General features: G+C 42.5%; 1 protein-coding gene across 4 annotated transcripts in view; it reads left to right on the forward strand.

The window, feature by feature from the left end:
* Esr1 (estrogen receptor 1) overlaps nt 1-10,177 on the forward strand; it is a 381,713-nt gene extending 371,536 nt beyond the window's left edge. For all 4 annotated transcript variants that reach the window (XM_031354125.1, XM_031354128.1, XM_031354126.1 and 1 more), the window contains exons 8-9: nt 2,416-2,599; nt 5,730-10,177. In XM_031354125.1, coding sequence (XP_031209985.1) covers nt 2,416-2,599; nt 5,730-5,964 — 419 coding nt within the window. In that variant the 3' untranslated portion in view covers nt 5,965-10,177. The remainder of the gene's footprint in view (nt 1-2,415; nt 2,600-5,729) is intronic.
* Nucleotides 10,178-11,602: the final 1,425 nt, after the last annotated feature.

Raw genomic sequence — 11,602 nt, forward strand, 5'->3', positions numbered from 1 at the left:
TTAAATATTTTCTTTATTTACATGTCATATATCTCTTTTCCCAGATTCCCCTCCAAAAAAAAGGAATAAAATAAAAAAACAAAAAACCCCTGTTCTCTCCCCCTTCCCCCTGCTCACCAACCCACCCTCTTCTGCTTCCTGGCCCTGGCATTCCCATACACTGGGGAGTAGAACCTTCACAGGGCCGAGGGCCTCTCCTCCCATTGATGACCAACCAACTTGGCCATCCTCTGCTACATATACAGCTGGAGCTATGAGTTCCACCATGTGTACTCTTTGATTGGTGATTTAGTCCCTGGGAACTCTGAGGATACTAGTTGGTTCATATTGTTGTTTGTCCTAAGGGGCTGCAAACCCCTTCAGCTCCTTGGGTCCTTTCTCTAGCTTCTTCATTGGGGACCCTGTACTCAGTCCAATGGATGGTTGTGAGCCTCTACTTCTGTATTAGTCAGGTACTGTCAGAGCCTCTCAAGAGACAGCTATATCAGGCTCCTGTCAGCCAGCACTTGCTGGCATCCACAATAGTGTCTGGGTTTGGTGATTGAATATGGGAACGATTCCCAGGTAGAGCAGTCTCTGGATTGTCCTTCCTTCAGTCTCTGCTCCATAGTTAGTCTCTGCAACTCCTTCCATGGGTATTTTGTTCTCCCTTCTAAGACGGAACAAAGTATCCACACTTTGGTCTTCCTTCTTCATGAGTTTCTTGTGGTTTGTGGGTTGTACTTTGTGTATTCTGATCTTCTGGGCTAATATCCATTTATCAGAGAATGCATACCATATGTGTTCTTTTGTGATTGGGTTACCTCACTCAGGACGATATTCTCCAGATCCATCCATTTCCCTAAGAATTTCATAAATTCATTGTTTTTAATAGCTGAGTAGTACTCCATTGTGTAGATATACCACATTTTTTTTTTGTGTGTCCATTCCTTTGTTGAGGGACATCTGGGTTGTTTCCAGTTGCTGGCTACTGTAAATGAGGCTGCTATGAACATAGTGGAGCATGTGTCCTTACTACATGTTGGAACATCTTCTGGGTATATGCCCAGGTATAGCTGGGTCCTCTGGTAGTATATGTCCAATTTCCGGAGGAACCGCCAAACTGATATCCAGAGTGGTTGTACCAGCTTGTAATCCCATCAGCAATGAAGGAGTGCTCCTCTTTCTCCACAACCTCTCCAGCATGTGCTGTCACATGAGTTTTTTATCCTAGCCATTCTGACTGGTGTAAGGTGGAAGGAATCTCAGGGTTGCTTTTATTTGCATTTCCGTGATGACTAAGGATGTTGAACATTTCCACCTTGGAGTTTTTAACGTGAAGGTGCACATAAACACGAGCAAGGGCAGAAATAGTTATGATCTGTTCAATGAGATGAGCAGAGAGAGCATGAAACCATACTGTGGTGTTATCCTAACCCTAGTGCTAATCCACATCATGTGTGTGCCCTGTAAGGTCATGTAGTTAGGACAGAGGAACTTACTTCCACCAGAGAGGGCAAGTGGAGTTCAGAGAAGAGCTGAGATCACCATGCTCCCTCCCACTTTCCTATCATTCTCGTTGCTCCTTCCCGTTGTCCTCAGTGCTCCTCACAGCCTCTTCTCTAGAGGAGGGCTCTGATTGCCTAACTCAGGACAAGTGCTGGCCAGAGGAAATGAACACCATGAAGGTCTCTGCCAAGCCTACCTTTTGCAGAGCCCATAGAAGGTCAAGAGAAGACATACTTGCCTGGCAGCAAAAACAGCTGTTCCTAAAGTCTTCTGACCATACCCATGTCACATGCTATTCAGTAGAGGCTAAAATATGTGTAGACTTATTTTAGTGGAAGCAAATACGCATGGAAGCAAAATAACTTCCGCTTCAAGCAATTTCCTTCTAGTCACTTAGCCAATTACTCATAACTACTTGTGAAGCTTATTATAAGAGGTGTCTTGTGTTTCCTGGGGGACAGTCTGCCCATCATTACCAGATGTGGAGTTGGCATAGTGGGTGCAGCCTAAGTATCCCAATACACCACGTATGTTCTCTTTGTAAGTAGCACATCTCTCTGTCCCTCCAAGGAAGCAATGATGGGTTCCTCTTGAAGCTGTGGTCATCACTGAATTCAAGTTGATGTTAGATCTACCTAAGAAGGGATGGTCATACTACCATTATGGCTGCAATATCAATAGTCCTTTCTTGAGAATCTTGGATTAGACACAAGAAGCCACCCTGGCTTGTTGATGTGGAAAGTTGTGCATATTCATGACGAGTGTCACATAATCTCTTGTCAAATGTGTCAGACGTGTCCACTGTATCCTCAGTGTTATAAAGGTGTCAGAGGAAGCTCCCTGTCCCATCATGCCATCTCCAGAATGCTTCTGTCTCTGTGACTGTGATGTTTTCGAATCTCTCTCTCTTTCTCTCTGTGTATTCAGGAGTATACACATTTCTGTCCAGCACCTTGAAGTCTCTGGAAGAGAAGGACCACATCCACCGTGTCCTGGACAAGATTACAGACACTTTGATCCACCTGATGGCCAAAGCTGGCCTGACTCTGCAGCAGCAGCATCGTCGCCTGGCCCAGCTCCTCCTCATTCTTTCCCATATCCGGCACATGAGGTGAGGCAGCCCTGAGTCCAGCAGTAGAGATAAAAGATGCTGACCCAACCAACTCTGTGTGTGACAGCCAAAGCAGGACAGGCTGCTAAGTCCGCAAAGTAACTTTGGAAAAATGTCTGAACCATAAGGGTAGGGAGCACAGAACCTACCTGGAGCATTGGATAAGCATCAGGGAGGGTACCCCAGAAGAAAGGATATGCACTAGTGGTTTGAAACACATGCAATGAGAAGAGGCGTACCAATCAAACGGTGTCACTGAGCAACCTCTCAAGGCTTGAGGCTCATCGTTTATGGTTCTGACATTACTCCCTGCTAATCTACACCAGGGAATGCTGAAAGAAAGAGCTCTGGTCTTAGAAAAACTCATGCAGAGTCAACATTGACTCATCCATAGCTACCAAGGCCTTCCTGGGCCTCCTTTGTCCTTCCTCTAATCTGTCACTTAACATGGTCCCTAATCTCAATCGTTTCTATTGCATCCCCTGTGAAGCAACCAGAGTGCTCCCTTTGAAATCAATCAACATCACATCATCTCCCTACTTAAATCCTTAAAGAGATTTCCTATTGCTTTTCAGTAAAAGCATGTCACCCTTTGCTTTATGTTGTTCCTTGTGATACAGTCCTGTGTACTTATCTTTTGGGGTGTTCTTGATAATTGAAGCCAGGCCATAGCAGCTATTCCTCAAGTCATTTATGTAGCGCCACTGCTGGCTGCAGATTGCCAGGGTGTCCTTGGAGGGTTTCAGCCGGGCTCACTTATACCTCTCTGTGACACAGTTAGCAGGCCTACATCAAGCCCCAGCCAGGTGATTCTGTTTTATGTATACCATTCTTCTTGTATACCAGCTTAACTAGATATATTCTAGTATCAGCAGAGACACAAGAAAGCCAGGCCATTTCAGTAAAACCAGCCTAATGCTTTCGTTGTGTCATGTCTAGTAAGGTTTCACCATCTAAGCAAGATAATGTGGCAAGTCCCATATGCTCAATAGTGGACCACAAGTAGGTGATCACATTCAAGGGAAGCATGTCCTCCTTTTCTCTTCCTTTTCTTCTGATGGTATCCTAGAGAAGGAAGTAGAGAATAGCTCAAAAAACGTAGTGCTACCAAAATACCTGGCTGAGAGAGTAAGTTCCCCCCCCCCCGAAGAAAACATGGTGGCCTATCCTTTGAGGGATTTATAGAAAGCACATGACCCCTCCGAGTGTTTTGAGTTGTTGATAGGGATTGTATGAGTTTACAAACCCATCATGTGCTTGGCTTATCAGTATTAGCAAGCAATAAACATCAGCCATAGGTACTTTTTACTGACAATGTATTGCAGAGGGTATGGCATGAAGGAGAGCTTTTCGGTTGTGACCTATGAAGGAGAGGTGACTATTTTACACAAAGGTCTGAACCTCTCTGTAATCTCTCGGTGTAATTCACACACATTCATATGCCTATCCACTCTTGTTGCCCAGATCGGCTCCCTGCAGCCAATCTGAATCACAGGATTCTTGTGTTGTTAGCATGGCCCTAATCATAAGTTATACCATACCTATACCATATAATCATATCTATACCATAGCATAGATAATTTAACATTTTCAGATTTCAGATTTCATCTGACTGTAAATGTGATTCCTTAGATGGTTGGAGAAAGACAATGACAGAGCCAGAGAATTAAACATGAATGGTGGTTTAAATTAAAAGGAAAAACAAAACAAAACAAAAACAAAAGACAAAGAACACACACACCCAGACCCACACCCACACCCACCCACACACACCCACACACCCACACACACACACCTAAAAACCAAAGTAACACTTAAACATGTGATTGAGTTTGGATTTCAGTTCTTGGTGGTTCTCATATGTTCATGGCACCAATCAGACCCAAGCTGGCTTGTTACCACCACAGACATGAATATTATTAGGATGTTTCTTAGTTCTGCCTGTTTGTGATATACACAGCTGTAGTCTAGTTTACTTTCCACTAATTTTGGTTATTTTGAGATGAGTTCTCACTGTGCAGTTGAGGCTAGTCTAGAAAACACCAGACAACCTAGGCTAGCCTTGAATTCTAAATGTTTACCCTACTCTACTCCCATGCACTGGGATTACAGGTGTGCTCCATCACACCCAGAGACATTCTTATCACCAAATAAATGAATAAATAAATAAATAAATAAATAAATAAATAAATCAAGCCATGCAAGAGTTATGATTTCCTGCCTTCACTGCCCACATGGCAGAGAGGGTAAAGAGGAACAAGGAAGGAAGGAGGAAGGAGAAAAGCCATTTGCCTGTATGCTTCTCTTCCCCCTTTCCTTCCTCTTTCCTCTTGTGAGCAGCGTTTAGTGTTCTGGGCAATGGTAGAAGTTAGGTCTATATGAAAGGAAATGCCTGAGTGATAGGAACTGAACCATTGTCATGGAGCAACAAAGGTCTTTTGGTCACAAGAGGCATTTGAGGATTCCATGGAAATTCATCCTGGAAAAGAAAACAGAATGTACTTTAGATCTCTACAGGCCTTCATTTCATTAAGGAGCAAGTCAAAGACCAGTAACTGAGAGTCAGTGTAGAATGGCATTCAGGGTCCTCTGTGAGGTCATTTGGTCTTCAGAGAGCCTAGATAGAAAATTTGACTTTTAACTTCTGAATATTATAGGAAGCCACTGAAAAGCTCAGGCAAGGAGCCCAACCCATAGAATGATGTCTTCAACATTAGGGTAGGTCTTCCTATCCCAATTAATGTAATCTAGAAATGATCCTGTAGACATCCACAGATATCTAGAACTTTTCAAGTTGACATTCAACATAATTTACATCATAGAGAGGAAAATGCATGGAAAACCCACTAAAAGAAGCTAGAGGAAGAATATGATTATGGAGGTGGGGTGCCCTTATAGGATGGAGGAAATGAAAATACATGGACACAAGTCCCAGCCCCAGACCCTTAGGGGGTCTCTGAAGCCCCTAAGATTCTATAGGTGTCATCTTAACATGAATCCTTAATAGGTTTAAAAAATGGCTCCCAGGTTCCGTTGGAGTCTCTCATACTTCCTCAACCTGAGAATTTCAGCTGTCCTGGGGGTTCAGCCGTGGTCTAACATAGTTCCCTTTGTGTCCCTTCTCCTCCAGTAACAAAGGCATGGAGCATCTCTACAACATGAAATGCAAGAACGTTGTGCCTCTCTATGACCTGCTGCTGGAGATGCTGGATGCTCACCGCCTTCATGCCCCAGCCAGTCGCATGGGAGTGCCCCAAGAGGATCCCAGCCAGAGCCAGCTGACCACCACCAGCTCCACTTCAACACATTCCTTACAAACCTACTACATCCCCCCGGAAGCAGAGGGCTTCCCCAACACGATCTGAGAGCTCCCAGGCTCCCCTCAAGGTTCTGCGAATCCCTGCAACATTTTACCCATGTCATGTATGACTTTAGCAGAATTCTGTCTCCTGCATACACTCTGGCATGCATCTACCACCAGTGGCTTTCTAGTATGAGTGGCCAATTATTTGCTTGCTCAGTTCTTAGTGGCATATCTTCTGTTGGGAACAGCCAAAAGGGATTCCAGGACTAAATCTTGGTAACAGCTCTCTTTTTCCCTTTGCTACATCACTATGAGGATTCCTATAGTCTTCAGTCTTCATGAATGAATTGAGGTAACTGCATTGAAGCTACTTGTTGAGACCCAAGCCTAGAGAGTAAACGTTTCACCTCTGATAAGCACTTCATAATGGCTCCAAGAGTAAGCCTCAGCAAAGACTTCAGAGTGGCTCCTTTAGTTGAAGCCATTGAGAAAGCTATCTCATGAGTTCCTTACAGCACCCTCTTGCATTCCTATAGCAGCACGGGACTTCATTAAAGGGAAATCTTGAGCCCATATAGAAATACACAAGACACACAGTAAAGGAAGAATTCCCCAGTTGTCAAGACCATGTCAACTTAACACAGTCCACCTTTTGACTTCTAAATGTGTCAGCTGCAGAGCACTATACATACATTGTGGGCTCTAGACAATTCTTACTTCCCATGACTTGTGGGAACCAGAAAGTCAATTTCAGTTAACACCCTGGAATGAATTAGTCTCCTTCATGAGGGCTGTAGGGTGTGTTGATTTTAATTTGATTTTCATTTTATAATAGCCTTCTGCCCCTGGGGCTTGCAGCAAAGGCAAGCCTGTTCCAGGGAATCTAACATTCTTCAGCACAAGATGCTAGCCTTGTCTCTTCTCTGATGTGAATTACCCTCAATTGTTACCATGTAGATTGACCAAGGGCAGTCACAATGAACCTGCAAGCTGGTGATAAGTTTTTGGTTTGTTTAGTTTTATTCTTGGGGGCAGGGAGGAAATAATACATGGGCAATGTCTGTGACTCACAGGAGTCTGAACAAGAAGGAACATAAGGGAGAAAAGTGGAGAATGACCTGGCCAGGGTAGCAGCTTCCTAGGGGTGAACCTCACAGGTCCCACAATGCACAGTGAGACTGCTCTGGGATCCATGGCCTGGCTTCACTTACATTTCAGGTATGATCCTGATTGGAAGAGGTGACAGCAGATACCTGTATTCCTGTAGATGCTCTAAGAACTTGGGGAGAGACATGGGGGTAAGATCTTGGAGCACTCATGACTCAAGCTGTTGAGAAGTTGCTCAGACTAGACTGTGCTTGATTATTCAGAACTCATCCAAAAACCAGCTAGTGAGGTCTTGGGGTGAAAAATTCCTTCCTCAACACAGTTCATGTTCTTAAGTTTTGTAAACCAGAGAGGATGAATGACCAGAATTGGGTCATGAGAGTCCTTTGAAGAAGGGGATTAAAAAGAAAGGCTTACTCTAGCCACAGCCACTCAAGGCCTCTGGGATCTTGGTCTCTCTAGTACAATTAAGGAACACTTCCTTTTCCTAACTAAGATGAAAGTTCGATTTCCATCCCTGACTTCATGATCTATAATTTGAACTCCATTGAGATGTGATGGGTTAGCCAAAAACCTGGGTGAATGGTTAGGCTTCTCTTGGTCTGTCCAATTTGGAATGGTGGGTTCCATTAATTTCTGCTCTCCCAGTTAACTTACTATCAAAGATGTGGAAACTGGGAGAGCCAATTTTTCTTCTTCTTTTTTTTTTAATTTCTCATACTTGTTCAGAAAATTCTAGGACAATTTTATGTATCTGCTTTAAGACCATGTTTAAGAACCCAACTCTTTTGTTTGTGTTTAAGAAGCACCTTATATAGTATAATATATATTTTTGTTGAAATTTAATTGCTTGTTTATCAGACAATTGAATGTAATAGTTCTGTTCTGAGTTTTAATTTGATTGGGTTAACATTGCAAAAACCAAGGGGAAAATATTTAGTTGTTTTTTTTTTTTTTGTAGACTTTTCAAACTACTGTGTCATGTATGCAGTTATTAATGCTTAAAGCCTGGTGATTTTCATTTAAGTGAAGATCACATTTCATATCAACTTTTGTATCCACAGTAGACAAAATAGCACTAATCCGCATGCCTATTGTTGGATGTTGAATGACAGACAATCTTATGTAGCAGAGATTATGCCTGAGAAGGAAAATTATTCAGGGCAGCTAATTTTGCTTTTACCAAAATATCAGTAGTAATATTTTTGGACAGTAGCTAATGGGTCAGTGGGTTCTTTTTAATGTTTATACTGAGATTTTTCTTTTACAAAAATAAAAACAAAAATAAAAAAAAACCTTCTAGGACTTTAGATGATGTAATACCAGCTAAATCCAAACAATACTCTAGTGGAGGGTTTTACATTATCCCATCTACTGTGTTTGTATTCATGTTATGATAGTAAGTTTGAAATGGGCAGAGAACATCAGACAGCTGAAGTGTTAGCCCACAAGTTTCAAACAATGTTTGGAAATCTCTTTTTACCCTATCTGAAGTGCCAATTTTGAGCAGCTGACATCTTTCAGCTGCTATCCTGTTGGGGTATTGGGGACATGCTAGAGAGGCATACTTGTACTTTCCCCTCACCTGGAGATAATTTAAAATTTGAATGTCATAATCTACCCAAAGAGTCAGCATGAGGTGGGTAGGGAAATGTGGGAATTTGAATAACAGGTGGGGAAATGGGAATAAAGAGTATGGAAATTATTCTGGCACCCTGAATATGCCCCAGGTTTCAGAATTTCACTTCTGTCTGCACTGTAATAAAGTAATAGTAGCTCTACTGGCAGCCGTTTCCAAAATGGCAGCTTGAGTTCCAAGGAAGAGTGTAGCAGCAGCAGTGAAATCCAAAGAAAAATCCAGCATGGGGTCTGCCTAAGTTTCTTTTAGCCATTGCTTAACTTACCGATTTGATTCTGGTCATCCAAAGAAAAGACCCTATTAATGTAGGTGACGAAGTCTAGACCCCAAGGAAGTTGTGTCTTTGACAGACTTCCCTGGTAACATTGAAGATATGATTTTCGATGCCATAACTTATGCCTTTGGGGCTGAACAAATAAGCGACTTGCTGATAATTTCTCTTTAATCACATTGTGGTGTCCATCCTTCATTGAAAGGTCATTGACTCCAGCCATTGGTTGGGAGTTACCCATACACATACACCTGCATGAAGTTGATTATAAATCTCTTCCTATTCATACTTTGCATCTCTGAGATTTACTGTGGATACTGAGAATGATCACTAGGACCATAGTAATGTCTAATTTTCACAGCCAGACCTACTTGGGGAACCTAAGTCTTTTAAAGGCAAATAGAGTCATACAGTAGTGCATAAAGCAACTATGATTCTCTTTGGTACAGATCTTGGGAGTCTGATCCAGCTTACACTGCACACTTCCTAGATTAACTCTATGAAAATTTACTCTCTTTCAACTGGAGCAAACACATTTAACTGTGGTCCTAAATATCCATCTTTTCATTAGTGTGAATATGCTCTACTTCTAGCTTCATAACTTATCCATTTAAATTAAAGTGTAGTCTCTTTTAAAGTCCTTTAGACTTGCTTTCTAGGTGATTTCTGTCTCAATTATGGCACTGTCTCAATTTTGCACTGTTTCAGAAACTTAAGAGAAATTTTTATTTGCTTTTTTCCCCTTTCTTTTACATCCGAATGTGCCTGAACTTTTTCAAATATGTAAATGCTGCCATGTTCCAAACCCATCTTTAGTGTCTTTGTATGGAGCTGTGCACCCTGGAAATAACATACAGTCCCATGAGTAGGTGCCTAAGACATGGACCCCTTTGTAGTCACAGAGAGGTCATTGGTCGCCAAGACTTGAATTAATAAGTGACATTATGCCAGTTTATGTTCTTTCACAGCTTACAAACAATGTTTTTTGTGCACTACATATTCTTCAGTGTAGAGTTCTTGTTTTTTTGAGGAAAGGCACAGATGCCCAATTGTGTGTGGTGGATTACTACATTCTTCTGATGCATACTACTATTGATGGGATCCCGTTTCATTGCAGCTTTGCTTTGTTTAATGAAACACACTTGTATGCCTCTTTTGCACCTTGAAACAGTAACAAATTCAGTGGGATGCTCAAGCACCTGTAAACCATCTTCTCAACATATTTGATGTTCAAATAAAAATAAAATAAAGGCAATAGGTTGTGTTATTATTATTATTATTTTAATGCTCTGTTTCTTGCTGATAGTTCATTGCAGACCAAATGAAAGCAAAGAGATTCAAGGATCTGTAGACATTACAGTGAACCTAAATACCAAGACCTCCTCATTTACCTGGTACCAAGTTAAGAGGTAGGGATACTCAAATTAGAGTGACTCAGCCTTAGTTTTGATCTCCATAATAGGCAAGTTTTAGGACCATTGTCCTAATCAACACTTAGTTTGCATGGAATGGTTGTGAGGGTCATGTGCGGTACTCATTTAAAGAGAACTTCAGATGACTTATTATAACTAGGTGAGTGTATGGATGCATGTTCTAGCATGGCACTAATTACCCTAAAAGTTTCCCCCCACCCTGAAGGCAAGTCGAGGTTCCCATCTTATGATTTTATGATACTCTTTCCTCCTCAGAGCTACCAGCAATATCCTTTTGCTATGCCATCTCTATGATTTAGCTGATGAAAGGGAAAGAGGAGCAACAGCCAGGTATGCTCCTCCCCACGGTTACCTGGCAACAGCCAGGTAGGCCTCGCCCTATAAAAGGGGCTGCTTGGCCCCTCCCCTCTCTCTTGTCTCTCTTGCTTTCTTGTCTCTCTCTTACATCTTGATCCCTTGTTCCCCTTCCCTTCTGTCCTCTCTCTACATGGTCATGGACTCCACTTCTCTGCTCTTTCCTCCTCTCTGCCTCTACTACCCTCATAACTCTCCCCCCATACCCTGAATAAACTATATTCTATATTATTCCATCGAGTGCCTGGTCTCTCAGGGGGAAGGGATGCCTTTGCTTGGGTTTGCTGAGGCACCCTCTTCCCCCACATACTGCCAGGACATATATTAATAGCTCCTTCTCTTTTCCTGATCACAATAGAGATTGCGACATACTGGAAGGCAACGCCATGTACAAACACACTCTGCAGCTAGCTTGTGTAATTGAAACCCTTATTCTTAGAGTTGTACAACAAATTCTGTGTTCCCAGTTTCTTGGCTTGCAAACTGTGAATCAGCCCACTCTGCATTGCTATGACAAAACACTTGAGGCCAAGTAACCAACGCAGTAAAGGTTACAAGCTGAGAATCTAATCCCAGCTGTGGCAGAAGCTGGGACAAAAAGCACCATGGCAGATGACGTCCATAGTGAGAGTGAGGTCAAGAGCCAGAGAGCTGGAGAGCCAGAGAGCTGGAGAGCCAGAGAGCCTGAGAGCTTGGAGAAGCCAGTTTTGCTCCTGAGAATAAACGAACACACACCTCTCTACACTGAGGTTCCAGTTGTGTGCTTCACTCTGTTTTGATCTCTATTTCTTGGGCCTCTTTACAGCTCTCTCCCAGCAATGAGAATACAGTTCTCCTTGCTTTACAGGTGAGAAACCTGAGGCTTAACGCAGTTTTGTGACTTTCCCAGAGTGGC

This window comes from Mastomys coucha, unplaced genomic scaffold (assembly GCF_008632895.1).
Source record: "Mastomys coucha isolate ucsf_1 unplaced genomic scaffold, UCSF_Mcou_1 pScaffold5, whole genome shotgun sequence".
In the NCBI taxonomy this organism is placed as follows: domain Eukaryota; kingdom Metazoa; phylum Chordata; class Mammalia; order Rodentia; family Muridae; genus Mastomys; species Mastomys coucha.